At 42.9% G+C, this 17653-nt stretch overlaps 1 protein-coding gene across 1 annotated transcript; it reads left to right on the forward strand.

The window, feature by feature from the left end:
* Positions 1–676: 676 nt before the first annotated feature.
* Positions 677–12161, forward strand: si:ch73-173p19.2 (V-type proton ATPase 116 kDa subunit a1). The gene is made up of 20 exons (XM_014159682.2): positions 677–915; positions 1811–1889; positions 2000–2097; positions 2895–3023; positions 3142–3254; positions 3413–3539; positions 3674–3756; positions 3842–3935; positions 5972–6184; positions 6308–6458; positions 7165–7298; positions 7528–7688; positions 7781–7874; positions 8247–8365; positions 8767–8974; positions 9296–9400; positions 9580–9657; positions 10769–10886; positions 11259–11430; positions 11658–12161. The coding sequence occupies exons 1-20, from the start codon at positions 799–801 to the stop codon at positions 11740–11742; spliced, it is 2478 nt and encodes an 825-aa protein (XP_014015157.1). The 5' UTR covers positions 677–798; the 3' UTR covers positions 11743–12161.
* Positions 12162–17653: the final 5492 nt, after the last annotated feature.

Below are 17653 nucleotides of genomic sequence, written 5' to 3' on the forward strand. Positions count from 1 at the left end.
TACAATTCTTATTAAAAAAAAATCTTCAAATGCAGGCCTTATGTGCTCTTCTACACAGATCAGAAAATAAGGGGTAGCCTAAATCTGGCAGATGGAGAATACAGATATACATTTTACCAATCCATGTTCAATTGATTATTTCGAAGTCATGTTATTCTTAACAAATTATATCCCAGATTCACAATTATACAATTTCTAAAAAGCTTTACATTCTTAACACTGATTATTATGACACTGTCTTTATATTTAAAACACTGATTATTATGACACTGTCTTTATTTTAAAAACACTGATTATTATGACACTGTCTTTCAGTAGCAGTTTGTCTCAAGAGTAGCCTCACTAGAGGCTTGCATCATGGTTTAGATCATGGTTCATAACATGGTTTATAACATGGTTCATAACATGGTTTATAACATGGTTTATAACATGGCTTATAACATGGTTTATAACATGGTTTATAACATGGCTTATAACATGGTTTATAACATGGCTTACTTATTCAATGGCTTATTAAATGGCTAATCTCTCTGGCTCACTCAGCCCTTATACGGCACAGGCTCAGTATATCATGTGGTGTTGGTGAGTACCACAGCAGCAGTGTCATTATTGATCCTGATGACACAACCACTCTTCCCATTTCATGTTTGGGCTGCCCTTCAAAAGACACATTGAAGGGTAGTCTAGCCTGTATCAGAAATGTGAGGTGCTTGCTGTGAATGTTGTTATTCCAAGAGCACAACACATGGTTTTGTTATAGGATTACCTAAGGCAAATCAGGACAGGTTTGACTAAAATATGGATTCCTTTTTTCGGAGTGAAGAGATGTGTCTTGTCCAGCTGTTTTTCCAAACGGAGTCAGCTCACAACTGCATCAATGAGCTTGGGCATCTAGGACTTGTGCAATTTAAAGATGTGAGTAAAAACAATCACATTTCCAGTGAAACTTATGGAAATGTGGTACATACTATAGTAACTAAACTATATTAACGGAAAGTTCTTTACATTTGAGGCTACTCGTCTAACCCTTTTATAGTATGACTTTTTCAATATTTTTCAAGTATTGGGTATTAGTAGAAGTTAACAAAATAAAAAAAAAACAGACCTTTGTAGTTAAAATAGCCCATATTAAACCGAGCACGGTATGGCCAATGGTATAAAGGTCAAATCCATTTAACTGCATGCCAGTCTAATACATATTGATTCCACCATGTACACTGGATTAATATTGACACATTGCTGTAAGTTGAAATAATATAGAGTCATTAACACTGTAAGTTGAAATAATATAGAGTCATTAAAGGAAAATTTGAACCTATCCAAATTGTTGTGCGTTCTAATGACAAATAACATGTGAACCGTGGAGATACTGTGTCATACATGTGTAGGTCTATTGATTCCCCTCTCACATTAAGGTTAATCGATTTTGCCTGAAAAAATCCTTCCCAAAAAGATTTCATTATGTTTGTGCACAAACCAACAATTACACATTCACCATGCAAAAACAAACGGTTACTTTTACGCATACTTACTATAAAGCAATTACATAACTGATCGTATTAGAACGCGATTGATCATTTATGTGGTGGGAGGGGAAGCTGAGTTTAGATCTGTACATGAGAACTTCAACCCAGAGCAATTCAGTTTGGTTACAGTACTTAGTTCAGTGTGAGTTTTTGTTTTCTATTGAAAGTAAACACTTCACACAGAATATGAGAAAATAGTTTACACTGAAATCATTATTTGAACTGCAACCGAGGCTACTAACACCTAACACGTCAACCAATTGAAGTATTTTCATATGTTTTAGCTAAATCCTGGAACAGTCGCCTTTCAGCGCAGATTTGTGAAGGAGGTGAAGAAATGTGAGGAGATGGAGAGAATTCTTCGTAAGTATGTGCTTTTTAAAGGTAGATTTAAATAGGAGTCTGGACAAATGCCCCTTCTAAATAAATACCTAGAAAATCCCCTCTCTAAACATTGGGCTCATTTCTACTAGGGTTCTTGGAAAATGAGGTTGTCAAATCAAACATCCCCATCCCAGCAGGCTTTACCAGTGAGACAATACCTCTTCCACGAGATGTTCTGGATTTAGAGGTAAGATGCTTGCTCTCATAGTTGGTCGGCTTCTTTCCCAGCCGTGTCATCATTAGTTTGATGTAACTTGTTAATACCAAGTTAGGCCAATGACAACCACTTAATACAATAAACTCATTTTGCAATCCCCCTTTCTCCATGTATGTTAAAGTCTAGCTTGATTCGTGTTATGATATGGGTGGAAGGTTAGTGTTGGGACATAGACAAACACACTACCAGGATGCACCTCCACACTCCATCCCCAGGTGGCAGCAGCAACCAGGTCATGGTCTGTGCTCTACCATGAAGCCTTGATAAGCACTACAAGTGGTGCCAATCAGAATTGATTGGCAATGTGTGACGAGAGGCCTCTCGGCTTGTTTGGAGTTGTTTTGTGTTGGTTAACCTCTTTAGTTTAGGCATGCCTCTTTGTAGTTTTTTGTTGTTGTATATATTTACTTTGGGTCACCACTTTGAACGAATACTAATCTGCTTGGACTGGCGGATGATGGGTGTCATGGCTGAGCTGGCCCTGGACCTGAGGTAAGGTGACTGTCTTCTGGGCACAAGCACTGAACACCTGGTCGCATATGCTTATGTCTCACATTTATGCACACATCAAATCAGGTTACAGACCATGTAGCAAGGCCTAAGACCCCTAGACATAATGAGTGCAGCAAACCCAGTAGGCTAGTTATTGGTTTTCGTAAAAATGTGTTTGATGTTAATGTAACTTGTTTATACCAAGTTAGTCCAATGACTACTGTTTAATACAATAAACTCATTTTGGGATCCCCTTTTCTCCATGTATGTTACAGTCTAGCTTTGATAAACTGGAGCAGGAGCTGAAGGAGATCAACTCAAACCGAGACACACTCAGGCAGAACTTCACTCAACTAATGGAGATCAACCACCTCCTGCAGATGACTGATGACTTTTTTGAGGAGGTAAATGACTGACTGCATTTGACTTGTGTCCATCCTAACAAATACTGGGATGGAAAGAAGAATGTCATAAAGAATGATAGCATAAACAGTCCTGTTTCTTCTCATGTTGTGCCTATAGGCTGAGTCCCAGCTTTCCATCTCTGAGCTTCCTTCTGAAGACTCGGTGTACTCTTCCAGGGTGACAAGTCGACGCACCAGTTACACCAGCACCAACGGACCCCTGAAACTTGGGTGAATTATTAGCCTAATGTTACTAGTCAGGCAAACCATAAAAAAAACACTGGAATTGGTTTAAAGTAGGGGCCACCACCATTTTCAGGTTGCTATCAGGTTATAGAGACATCAGATAACCAAGTATTTGATGCCTTCCTCTTCTATCCCCATGGCAGGTTTGTTGCAGGAGTCATCAAGCACGAACGTTTCCCTGCCTTCGAAAAGATCCTGTGGCGACTGTTTCATGGAAACTTTGTTCTCCGCCATGCTGAAATCAAGCCCCATGAGGAGGAGAACATGGCTGTAAGGAAATGGTTCACTATTAAGCACATGTTCAAACATAAGGATCTCCTCTATTTAAAGGCAAACAACCATTAAACAAAACGGTTGTTCATTAGCTTATAATTGCAGAAACAAACATTGTTTTATGCTCACAGGAGGATCCAGTGAAGAAGGATGTGTTTGTAGTATTTGTCCAAGGAGACCAGATCAGAGGAAAGATCAGAAAGCTATGTGATGGGTGAGTGAAAAGATCCCTTGAGTATGTCAAAAGCCTTGAAAATAAGTAAATTTGCAAAAAATATTAATATTATGTTCCACTTCAGGTTTCATGCCAGCATGTATCCATGTCCCAACAACGCGTACGCAAGAAAGGAAATGAGAACAAACGCCAACACACGCATTGAAGACCTTCGATTGGTAAAAGTTAATTATAGAGCCCTTTGACAATGAAGCTGCTCCCGAGCGGCACAGCGGTCTAAGGCACTGCATCTCAGTGCTCGAGGCATCACTACAGACCCTGGTTCAATTCCAGGCTGTATCACAACCGGCCGTTATTGGGAGTCCCATAGGGCAGCACACAATTGGCCCAGCGTCGTCCGGGTTAGGGTTTGGCCGGGGTAGGCCATCATTGTAAATAAAAAATTTGTTCTTAACTGACTTGCCTAGTTAAATAAAGGTACGCATGCTAATACATACAGTTGAAGTCGGAAGTTTACATCACTTAGGTTGGAGTCATTAAAACTCGTTTTTCAACCACTCCACAAGTTTCTTGTTAACAAACTATAGTTTTGGCAAGTCGGTTAGGACATCTACTTTGTGCATGACACAAATAATTTTTCCAACAATTGTTTACAGGCCGATTATTTCACTTATAATTCACTGTATCACAATTCCAGTAGGTCAGGAGTTTACATAAACTAAGTTGGCTGTGCCTTTGAACTGCTTGGAAAATTCCAGAAAATGATGTCATGGCTTTAGAAGATTCTGATAGGCTAATTTATATAATTTGAGTCAGTTGGAGGTGTACCTGTGGATGTATTTCAAGGCCTACCTTCAAACTCAGTGTCTCTTTGCTTGACATCATGGGAAAATCAAAAGAAATCAACCAAATATTGTAGACCCCCACAAGTCTGGTTCATCCTTGGGAGCAATTTCCAAATGCCTGAATGTACCATGTTCATCTGTACAAACAATAGTACGCAAGTATAAACATCATGGGACCACGCAGCCGTCATACGTTCTGTCTCCTAGAGATTAACGTACTTTGGTGCGAAAAGTGCAAATCAATCCTAGAACAACAGCAAAGGACCTTGTGAAGATGCTGGAAGAAACAGGTACAAAAGTATCTATATCCACAGTAAAACGAGCCCTATATCAACATAACCTGAAAGGCCGCTCAGCAAGAAAGAAGCCACTGCTCCAAAACCGCCATAAAAAAGCCAGACTACGGTTTGCAACTGCACATTGGGACAAAGATCGTACTTTTTGGAGAAATGTCTACTGGACTGATGAAACAAAAATAGAACTGTTTGGCCATAATGACCATCATTATGTTTGGAGGAAAAAGGGGGAGGCTTGCGAGCCGAAGAACCCCATCCCAACCGTGAAGCACGGGAGTGGCAGCATCATGTTGTGGGGGTGCCTTGCTGCAGGAGGGACTGGTGCACTTCACAAAATAGATGGCATCATGAGACAGGAAAATTATGTGGATATATTGAAGCAACATCTCAAGACATCAGTCAGAAAGTTAAAGCTTGGTCGCAAATGGGTCTTCCAAATGGACAATAACACCAAGCATACTTCCAAAGTTGTGCCAAAATGGCTTAGAGACAATAAAGTTATGGTATTGGAGTGGCCATCACAAAGCCCTGACCTCAACCCTATGGAAAATTTGTGGGCAGAACTGAAAAAGTGTGTGCGAGCAAGGAGGCCTACAAACTTGACTCAGTTACACCAGCTCTGTCATTAGGAATGGGACAAAATTCACCCAATTTATTGTGGAAGGCTACCCGAAATGTTTGACCCAAGTTAATCAATTTAAAGGCCAAGCTACCAAGTACTAATTGAGTGTATGTAAACTTCCGACCCACTGGGAATGTGATGGAAGAAATAAAGCTGAAATAAATCATTTTCTCTACTATTATGCTGACATTTCACATTCTTAAAATAAAGTGGTGATCCTAACTGACCTAAGACAGGGAATTTTTACTAGGATTAAATGTCAGGAATTGTGAAAAACTGAGTTTAAATGTATTTGGCCAAGGTGTATGTAAACTTCCGACTTCAACTGTACATTATATGTCAGTAATATGTTAGGACTTTTGCTATCCTGCTTTAATTACTCCTAATGTAATGTCACAGATGGAAGTAGAACAAGATTTAAAATAAGAGGTTAGAGGGATGGAAGAAAACAAAACACTTTTCTTTCTTTCTGGTTATTAATCTTCTGTCAGGTCCTGAAGAGGACAGAGGAGTTCCGTGCGACTGCCCTGACTGCAGCAGCAGCCAACCTCCAGGAGTGGACCACTAAAGTAAAGAAGATGAAGGCCATTTATTACACATTGAACCTGTGTAACATAGACATCACACAGAAGCTGATTGTTGCTGAGATTTGGTGTCCTGTGTCTGACTTAAACTCTGTGCACACTGCACTGATACATGGATCAGTAAGTCTCCCAAACTTGCTTAAATTACTAAGCATTCAGGGTGTACACACAGATTTTTGTAAATGAACTGAGTGTGTTTATCTTTCTGTGTGTATCTATGTGTTGGTGCTCGTTTTACATTAGGAGCAGAGCGGCTCCAGTCTTAGCCCCGTCGTGAATAGAATCCAAACCCAGCAGACACCCCCAACATTCAACAGGGTTAACTCCTTTACCTCAGGTTTCCAGAGCATCATTGATGCCTATGGGGTCGGCAACTATCAGGAAATAAACCCAGGTAACAACACCACTATCTCCTGTGTGCGCTTGATTTACATTGGAGTGTGCACTTTGGGGACTTCCATTTCATCACCCTGTTGCAGGAGAACATTCCCGCAATGCAGGAACTGTAAAACTTGAAGTGTATTTGAGGTTTAAAAAGGCTTCTGAAGTTTGTAATTTCCACATAGAAATTTCAGACTTGATTTTCCTTCATGAAAAATGTATCTACCTCTACAAACATTTTCACTCATTACAATCCACCTTTCCTGTTGTAGGATTATTTTCCTGCTGTAGCAAACTGGTTCAAATTAAGATCCTACGTGTGTATTTGGAAGTATTTCACTTTTTATTATTTAATTAGGCAAGTCAGTTAAGAACAAATTCTTATTTACAATGACAGCCTACCCAGGCCAAACCCTCCACTAACCCGGGCCAATTGTGCGCCGCCCTATGGGACTCCCGATCACAGCCAGTTGTGATACAGCCCGGGATTGAACCCAGTCTGTAGTGATGCCTCTAGCACTGTAATGCAGTGCCTTAGACCGCTGCGCCACTCAGGATCCCTTAATGACCTAATGTGACTGACCCAGATCTGATTAGCCTATGTTTGTTTCCTTTTTTAGCTGTTGGTAATATTGTAAAGAAAAAGAGAAGTCCCCCCAAAGTCGTTTTGGCAGAGATCACAACTATTGAAATCATGTTCGAATGTGATATCTTTTCAGCTCCATACACCATGGTGACCTTCCCCTTCCTGTTTGCGGTCATGTTTGGAGACTGCGGTCATGGTCTCGTCATGACTCTGCTCGCTCTATGGCTGATCCTACACCAAGAACATTTCAGGAAGCTGAAGAACGAGGTATGAAAAGCACTCTGTCAGAGGATGGTCTGAGCCCTGAGGATGAATAGTATATGTCAAGTCAATTGTGTTGTTTAAGTGCCACTAGTGAAAAGTCAACTTTTGAAGCTGTAAAAGGGATGTTGTACAAAATGTTAGTGGGAAAGATTAAGGTGTTACAACTATACTAACATTGAAAGACAATGCGGTGCATTGTTTTGACTGTAACGTTAGTTACTCATCCCTGCAGCTGATTGACATGCTGGTGGATGGACGCTACATTATATTCCTGATGGGCCTCTTCTCCATATACACTGGCCTCATCTACAACGACTGCTTCTCCAAGTCCTTCAACGTCTTTGGATCCTCATGGAGTGTTCGACCCATGTTCCATCCACACGGACCGTGGACGTGAGTTTCCTCCTTTATTAAAGTGGTAATAGTATTGTAACAAATGAGTTGGAATAAGAATGTAAATTGTTTGTTTTGTTCTTTCTTCCCAGTAATGACACGTTGCATGACTCTGGCCATCTTCATCTGGACCCCCTGGTATCTGGAGTCTACTCTGGCAATCCCTACCCATTTGGTGTTGACCCGGTTAGTGTGTGCAAACTCTTCTAACCATCTAACCCCACATAGATTTGAGAACAAAGGGTCAAATATATTTATCTCTATTTGCAGTTGTTAAAAAAAAGAACTGTTTTCATTGTCATTATGTTACTGTTCATATCATGTCATGAAAAGTGCTTTTCTCTGCTACTCAGTAAGGTAGGCTTTCCTTCAGTGTATTTTATTCTGGGTTTTGTTTGTTTCTTTCTTGCATTTTATCTTATTGTGTATTATAAATGCTTGAGTATTAAGTTATTAACCAGCTGGGTTGCAGTTATTTAACTTTTTTAATTAAAGATGATCTTATATACATTGTAACCTGATCCAACTTTTTATATTTCAAACTGATGTCTGATACAGATTTGGAATATTGCATCAAATAAGCTGTCGTTCCTGAACTCTTACAAGATGAAGATGTCTGTTATCATGGGAGTGGCCCACATGCTCTTTGGTGTCACTCTGAGTCTGGTGAACTACATGTAAGTAAAGTGCTTTCCAGACAGGAAGCGAAACTAGCCAAGTTTGCCAAAATAGAGCAGATTCCTATTTTCTCCGCCTCCGTCAGGTGGCTTTCCAGAGCGCCGCCGACTACTCCTGGATATAATTCCACCACCCGCCTAGCTCCTTTGAAAGTGAATAGGAAACTCTGTCGCCGCTTCCTGTCTGGCAAGCCCTTAATACTAACACAGAGTCAGGAATATCACTGTGATAATTACATGTAAGAGTAACAGGGTAATAAAGAAAAGTACATGTATTTTTGCCAGGATAACTACAGTACTTACAAAAACACTGTGTACAGCACTGTTTATGATAAACCAATACACTGTCACTTAAAATGTAGTGCCAACTGATTGCCTCCAACTGTATCGTTTCATTGCAGATTCTTCAGAAACTTAAAGGATGTTGCGTTGCAGTTCATTCCAGAGGTGATTTTCATGCTGTCTCTGTTTGGATACCTGATCTTCCTCATCCTCTACAAGTGGTGTGTAGTGATGAAGTCTGAATCTGCTCCTAGCATCCTGCTCCTCTTCATCAACATGATACTCTTTGACTACAGCTCTGAGGGTACTGTGCTTTACAGAACACAGGTACAATGGGTTTCTTCAACCTAAAATATCATGGGTTCTTAAAATATAATTTGCCGGTTCATTTCCCAGATTGGAACACACATACATACTCAAATGTATGCACTCACTGTACTTTAAGACCTTTGTATAGAATACTCTGCTAAGTGACATAATGTAATCATGTTTTCATCCAAGGAAACCACAGAAATTATTTCAACTTAACGTATGCATTTGGACACAAACAATTATAGATGCCCAGACACAACATAAACCTCGCTATGCATTAAGTTCTAACCAAAAACTGTAATTTTCAATTTTTTTTGTTTACATTTTATTATACAGAAAACTGTGCAAATATTTCTGGTGGTTGTTGCTGTGCTTATGGTGCCTTGGCTACTGTTTGCCAAGCCCCTGCTCTTGTATAGAAAACACAAGCAATCAAAGCTGGTAAGTCAACTAGATTAGAGTAATGCATTTTATAAGTAGACGTTTGTGATCAAAAGTATTGGATTGACAAGGCTGTTTTTTTTATGTCAATGTGTACTCTGTAAGTAGACTTCTTGCCTATTTAACTGCCATTAAAATACATATTTTAATGAAAGTTAATATAAAAATGATTCCAACAGAAGCCCTCAACAAACAAGCTTCCCATGCAGGTTTTTGGGATCTCCAACCAAGAGGCTTCAGATAACAGGAAAGAGAAGGTAAGCCACTTCTAAAACAACAGTGTTTATAAATAAATATACATGGTCAGAAAATATGTTCTGTAATTTATCATAGTTATGTTTATGCAAACGCCATTAAATATTAAAAATCCAACTTTATTGTATTAAATAGCAATAATAAGAAATATTGTAAAAAAAAAAGAATAAAAAGAAAAGAGCCAGAATCTAAATTGGTGGGAATGAAATGAAACAAGTCACATCCACTAGATTCCTCAGAGTACTAATTGATTAAAAGTTATCCTGGAAAGATCATATTCAATTTGTCTGCAGCAAAGTGATGAAATCTGTAGGTATCATCAGAAAGATTAGTGGTTTGGTTCATCAGGCTTACTTCCTAACTCTATACTACACCTTCATTTACCCATATCTCATTTCCTGTAATATTAGGCCAGTACATATGCCTCCTACCCACACAAATTACTCATCATACAAAATACATTTGCTAAACTAGCCACCTCCTCTAATTACCTGGCTCCATCTGCACCTTTGTTTAATAAACTCAATATCTTGTCTATTTATAACATTAATGTACACCAGTTATTAACTTTCATCTAGAAATACTCATACCTCCCAGACAGTTTACCTTTCAATGGATTCTTCCAGATTCATTCTGAAATTATCTATATAACACAAGACACTGCAATAACCTTCACCCTCCCCACTGCCGCACCTCACATAGTCAATTATATCAGATACAGAGGTACCACACTCTGGAATTCTTATCTTCACATTGCCAAAAGCTCATCATCCCTCAATAACTTCAAGCGAAGACTGGGGGTCAGCCTGATGAACCAAACTACCAAATAATCCCCTCTATGTAGCCTAACTCTTTCTCTCTCTCTCTCTCGCACACACACACACACGGTGTTTCTTGTATACTGACTATATTATGTACAATTATAATTAATATGCTGTTTAACTAATTTCAAGAAACCTTTTTTTTTGTACTCATATTTGTGGTGTGGTTTTCATAGCAGCACTTTTGGGCTTCCTACCTCAACTGAACACTGTTTTTACCAGGTTTTTATCTCTACTGTTTTGTCTTTCACTTCTTTTCTTTGGTGTGAGAAAAGCCTTTTTCTCATTGCAGGTCAGTATGGCTGACATTTTCGTGTACCAGGGCATCCACACCATTGAGTACTGCCTTGGCTGCATCTCCAACACAGCCTCCTACCTCCGCCTGTGGGCTCTCAGTCTAGCTCATGCTGGTAGTGTATTATTCTGCACAACACAATAAAAGCTATATCCATGTGGCTGTTATGGTTATGACCTTACCTCCTTCGACTTTCTGATCCCCATAGTGAAAAGGATGACATAAGATGGTATATAGAGTAAACTTCAATAGCAATCATTCAAAGATTTAAAAAAAATAATAAGTAGTTACTTAAGTCATTCAGCAGATGCTCTTAAGTGACCTGCTCAAGGGCCATTAACAGGTTATTAACAGGTTATTCAACTAATCGGTTCAGGGATTTCGGTTACTGGCCCAACGCTCCGAACTGCTAGGCTACCTGCAGTCACCTGTTATGTTCAAATTCATTTAACTGTATTCTATGTTCCTGTGTATGTTGTCTGTGTAGAGCTGTCAGAGGTGCTGTGGAAGATGGTTCTGCAGGTGGCTCTGAGGGTCACCTCGGGGATGGGTTCTGTTCTGCTGGCAGTGACCTTTGCTGCCTTCGCTGTCCTCACAGTCACCATTCTCCTGGTCATGGAGGGTCTCTCTGCATTCCTCCACGCCCTACGGCTGCACTGGTAGGGACAAGCGACACAAACACACATGCATCCGCAAGCGCAAATGCGCACACTCATACATACACACCTGATATAGACCTTTGGATTCTGCAGCACTCCATCCACGTACAGACCTTGAGCTTATTGACACAACTGAAGCAGCACTGATGTAAAGAATTTAACAAGTGAATTACACTTGAATGATATTTCCAAAGGTTATGTTTTTCTGTCTCATTTGTCTTTTACAGGGTTGAATTCCAAAACAAGTTCTACAAAGGATCTGGGTACAAGTTCACACCGCTTTCCTTCGACAGGATGCGAGACATGCAGTGATTTCAGATAGAGAAACGTGTTATTGCTACGAGTCCGTTCTCATATTCATTTATTGTTTATGTTGATATGTCTTTGTGTTAGTCATTGATCACATTAAGTTGGTTTCGGTATGTAGATCGTACTCTATAACTGTCGCCATGGAATGAAAAATCTGTGCAAGCAAGGTGCAGCATTTGCCACAAGATAGCAGCACACAATTATTAGTCAGTCATGGTTCTAAAAGTAGGCTACATTCAGCAACATAAGAATTGCCAAAAGAACACATTAGATTAGCATCTACTTCCTAAAATGTCTTAAATGTCTTAAGAGTTGAATTAGATTAAAAAACAATTAACAATATTTAGATCCAACAATAGTGTACAAAACATTAAGGACACCTTCCTAATATTGAGTTGCACCCTGCCGCTTTTTCCCTCAGAACAGCCTAAATTAGTCGGGGCATGGACTATACAAGGCCTCAAAAGCATTCCACAGGGATGCTGGCCCATGTTGACTCCACTGCTTCCCACAGTTGTGTCAAGTTGGATGGATGTCCTCTGGGTGGTGGACCATTCTTGATACACCGTCTGCTAAATTATGTAAATGTAACATGGGGAAACTGTTGAGTGTGAAAAACCCAGCAGCGTTGCAGTTCTTGACACAAACCGGTGAGCCTGGCACTTACGCTATTCAAAGGCACTTCAATATTTTTTCTTTCCCATTCATCCTCTGAATGGCACACATACACAATCCATGTCTCAATGCTTAAAAATCCTTCTTTAACCTGTCTCATCTACACTGATTGAAGTGGAATTAACAAGTGACATCAATAAGGGATCATAGCTTTCACATGGATTTACCTGGTCAGTCTATGTCATTGGAAAGAGCAGGTGTCCTTAATATTTTGTACTCTCAGTGTATATCTTGGGATAGAGCATGGAAATGTTATTCTGTTGTGATTGTCTGTAGGGATTCTTCTTGTACATGCTTAGTGCATTGACATTCAAATCCCAAACCAATCAGTGTATCTGTTGCCTTGCAAGAGGTTTCATATTAAGAGTAATAATACTGTATATCTTTGGGTTCAAGGGAAGTTGAACCATATCCCTTCAGCTAAATAAATACTTTCTTGTATAAACTAATTGGTCCTAATAGGCCAAAGATTAAATTAGAGAGAGTAGATTGATCTATAGATTTGGTGGAGAGATTAGTTAGTTGTGGATGTGCTACATTTGATCAATATCTTGTCCACTTGAAGAAAGAACTGCATCATTACCTAAACATCGACATTAGAATGCTCCCTTGAAGGAACCACCATGGAATGCAGGCTAAATCTGCAGAGATATTTAGGCTAGTTGTTAAAGTAAATACATTCAGTGTGAAAAGCAGTGTAAAAAAAATACAAACTTTTGCAGTGATGAAAAACACATACAGTTTCAGCTCACTTCATTGCCTTTCAACCGCTTAAGGAAAGTTACCTTGGTACCTTGGAAAGTTACAAGTATTCAACCCTGGTTACCTTGAAGAATAACAGTTGACCTACATGGCCATTGAGCTTGCCAATAACAATCGTCAGCTACATAAAACATTTTAAAGAATCAAGTAGCATATTCATAGCTCAAAAAGGATGGTCACAACAAATACATTAACGACCATCTAAAGACAGACCAAGTACATTCACCTATCAGTGACCAAGTCTATAACACAGCTGTGAAACCATACTGGTCACAGTGGGTATCCTGGCCCTTTCCCATCCTTATGTATGCCACAGTTTATTCTAAGCATTGCAGTATATGGCTGTGTTCCTTTGTCTTTGCAAAAAAGAGGAGGGTTGTGACTACGACGGTGATCTCAGAGACTGACTGCCCAAGCTCTTCAGATGTTTATTAGATGTTTATAAATCGTATTTTATTTCTATGGTACCAGGTGATCTTGTGCCAATACCTAGGAGTTTTGTCAACATGACTATAACACACAGCTTATTATTATTACTACACAACATTAAGTGCTGAGGTCAGTTCCATCCATTTACAAGCAATGTTCCCTCTACTTTTTTTTGTCCACTGAGCGAATGTCAGGTCTGCTGAGCGCAAACTTGAACATTGTGAAAATTCTGTGCAACTTCTGGCTCTCGTTTACTGTGAACACCGAGGCTGTACCTGCTTTAAGTTACCGTTTTAATAGTGGCCAAGTAGGCTATTTTGTCTATTTGATCATAATGCAGATCTACCAAAGTGGCCTACAATAAAAAACAATGGAGGAAAACTAATCTCATAACATTTTAACATGGAAATAGCTGTTCTATCATTCAGCCTACAGTAGCAGCCAATGTGTGGTGTTCAATGTAGGCCTACATTCCATGAGACTTTTGAGAGAGAAAAAAACATGTAGGGATTGTGTCAGGGATTTCTTCGTCTTCTGACGATATAACGAAATCATCGTCGGAAAAGGTAGACCAATACGCAGCAGGTATGTGATTGTTCATTTAACATTTATTCACTTCAAAACGAATACAAAACAACAAACAAGAAAACGAACGATTCACTGACAGTCTGCAAGGCACAAGGCTAACACAGAACAATCACCCACAAAATACAAGACAAACACACCCAACTAATATAGGACTTCCAATCAAAGGCAACACCAAACAGCTGCCTTCAATTGGAAGTCCAACCCCAATTAACTCAACATAGAACCAGACACACTAGACTAAACATAGAAATACCTAAACATAAACCAAAACCCGGAAATACTAAATCAAACACCCTTTTAACAAACACACCACCCCGAACCACATAAAACGAATACCCTCTGCCACGTCCTGACCAAACTACAATACTAATTAACCCTTATACTGGCCAGGACGTGACAGTACCCCCCCTTAAAGGTGCTAACCCCGGAAGCACCTTAAAAACAAAAACAACAAAGAAAAAACAACCCCAAACAACAAAACCAAAATCCCCCTCTACTAAAGGGAGGGAAGGGAGGGTGGCTGCCGTCAACGACGGCACTGTGCTACACCCCCCCTCCCCAACCCACCTATATCTGGAGGTGGCTCTGGTTCCGGCCGTTCCAGGCTGTCGGGCCACTCTGGCGTCGCCGAGGGGCAGTCGGGCCAGTCTGGCATCGCCGGGGGGCAGTCTGGGCAGTCTGGCCACTCCGGCAGTTCAGCGCAGTCTGGCCACTCCGGCAGTTCAGCGCAGTCTGGCCACTCCGGCAGTTCAGCGCAGTCTGGCCACTCCGGCAGTTCAGCGCAGCTCTGACGACTGTTGACTGGCGGGCAGCTCTGACGACTGTTGACTGGCGGGAAGCTCTGACGACTGTTGACTGGCGGGCAGCTCTGGCGACAACTGTTGACTGGCGGGCAGCTCTGGCGACGACTGTTGACTGGCGGGCAGCTCTGGCGACGACTGTTGACTGGCGGGCAGCTCTGGCGACGACTGTTGACTGGCGGGCAGCTCTGGCGACGACTGTTGACTGGCGGGCAGCTCTGGCGACGACTGTTGACTGGCGGGCAGCTCTGGCGACGACTGTTGACTGGCGGGCAGCTCTGGCGACGACTGTTGACTGGCGGGCAGCTCTGGCGACGACTGTTGACTGGCGGGCAGCTCTGGTGACTGTTGACTGGCGTGGCTGGGTTGACGCACTTGTAGCCTGGTGCGTGGTGCTGGTACTGGGCTTACCAGATTATGAACACGCACCTCCAGGCTAGTGCGGGGAGCGGGAACAGGACGAGTCGGACTGGGTTGACGCACTTCCGGGTCCGCACGAGAGACAGGAGCTGGAAACCCAGGGCTATGGAGGCGCACAGTCGGTCTAGATCTTACCTCCTGCACAACCCGCTTGGCTGGATGGAACTAGTAGCCCTGTACGAGCGGGGTGCTCGTACAGGGCAGACTGGGCTGTGCAGGGGCCTGATGGTAGCCGTGCGTAGAGCGGGAGTTGGGTAGCCTGGTCCTCCGAGGCGTACCGGCGACCAGATGCGCTGCGCAGGCATCCTCCTACCAGGCTGGATGCCCGCTCTAGCACGGCACCTGCGAGGGGCTGGAATAACGCGCACCGGACTGTGCGTGCGTATGGTTGAGATAGTGCGCTCCTCAGCGAAACATAGCGCTCTCCACCCCATACGCTCCTCCATATAACCACGGTTAGCTGGCTTCCGGCTCTTCTTACGCCTAGCCAAACTACCCGTGTGCCCCCCCAAAAAAAATTATTGGGGGTGCCTCTCGTGCTTCTCCCTCAGCGCGTCCATGGCCTCGTACCTACGCCTCTCTGCCTTGGCTGCCTCAATTTCCCACTGCGGGCGGCGATACTCCCCAGCCTGGTGCCAAGGTCCGGCCCCGTCCAGAACTTCCTCCCAGGTCCACTTCTCCCGCCAGTCCAACTCGAATTCCCTCTGCTCCTTCCTCTGCTGCTTGGTCCTTGAGTGTTGGGTGATTCTGTCAGGGATTTCTTCGTCTTCTGACGATAACGAAATCATCGTCGGAAAAGGTAGACCAATACGCAGCAGGTATGTGATTGTTCATTTTGAACATTTATTCACTTCAAAACGAATACAAAACAACAAACAAGAAAACGAACGATTCACTGACAGTCTGCAAGGCACAAGGCTAACACAGAACAATCACCCACAAAATACAAGACAAACACACCCAACTAATATAGGACTTCCAATCAAAGGCAACACCAAACAGCTGCCTTCAATTGGAAGTCCAACCCCAATTAACTCAACATAGAACCAGACACACCAGACTAAACATAGAAATACCTAAACATAAACCAAAACCCGGAAATACTAAATCAAACACCCTTTTAACAAACACACCACCCCGAACCACATAAAACGAATACCCTCTGCCACGTCCTGACCAAACTACAATACTAATTAACCCTTATACTGGCCAGGACGTGACAGTACCCCCCCTTAAAGGTGCTAACCCCGGAAGCACCTTAAAAACAAAAACAACAAAGAAAAAACAACCCCAAACAACAAAACCAAAATCCCCCTCTACTAAAGGGAGGGAAGGGAGGGTGGCTGCCGTCAACGACGGCACTGTGCTACACCCCCCCTCCCCAACCCACCTATATCTGGAGGTGGCTCTGGTTCCGGCCGTTCCAGGCTGTCGGGCCACTCTGGCGTCGCCGAGGGGCAGTCGGGCCAGTCTGGCATCGCCGGGGGGCAGTCTGGGCAGTCTGGCCACTCCGGCAGTTCAGCGCAGTCTGGCCACTCCGGCAGTTCAGCGCAGTCTGGCCACTCCGGCAGTTCAGCGCAGTCTGGCCACTCCGGCAGTTCAGCGCAGTCTGGCCACTCCGGCAGTTCAGCGCAGCTCTGACGACTGTTGACTGGCGGGCAGCTCTGACGACTGTTGACTGGCGGGAAGCTCTGACGACTGTTGACTGGCGGGCAGCTCTGGCGACGACTGTTGACTGGCGGGCAGCTCTGGCGACGACTGTTGACTGGCGGGCAGCTCTGGCGACGACTGTTGACTGGCGGGCAGCTCTGGCGACGACTGTTGACTGGCGGGCAGCTCTGGCGTCGACTGTTGACTGGCGGGCAGCTCTGGCGACGACTGTTGACTGGCGGGCAGCTCTGGCGACGACTGTTGACTGGCGGGCAGCTCTGGCGACGACTGTTGACTGGCGGGCAGCTCTGGCGACGACTGTTGACTGGCGGGCAGCTCTGGTGACTGTTGACTGGCGTGGCTGGGTTGACGCACTTGTAGCCTGGTGCGTGGTGCTGGTACTGGGCTTACCAGATTATGAACACGCACCTCCAGGCTAGTGCGGGGAGCGGGAACAGGACGAGTCGGACTGGGTTGACGCACTTCCGGGTCCGCACGAGAGACAGGAGCTGGAAACCCAGGGCTATGGAGGCGCACAGTCGGTCTAGATCTTACCTCCTGCACAACCCGCTTGGCTGGATGGAACTAGT

The sequence above is a fragment of the Salmo salar genome, chromosome ssa19 (assembly GCF_905237065.1).
Source record: "Salmo salar chromosome ssa19, Ssal_v3.1, whole genome shotgun sequence".
NCBI classification, from domain to species: domain Eukaryota; kingdom Metazoa; phylum Chordata; class Actinopteri; order Salmoniformes; family Salmonidae; genus Salmo; species Salmo salar.

Coding starts and splice junctions, on each gene's coding strand:
- si:ch73-173p19.2 (XM_014159682.2), top strand. CDS start 799: ATGGATTCCTTTTTTCGGAGTGAAGAGATGTGTCTTGTCCAGCTGTTT. Junction 3,936..5,971: donor GCATTGAAGACCTTCGATTG/GTAAAAGTTAAT, acceptor ATCTTCTGTCAG/GTCCTGAAGAGGACAGAGGA. Junction 8,975..9,295: donor CTGTGCTTTACAGAACACAG/GTACAATGGGTT, acceptor TTTATTATACAG/AAAACTGTGCAAATATTTCT.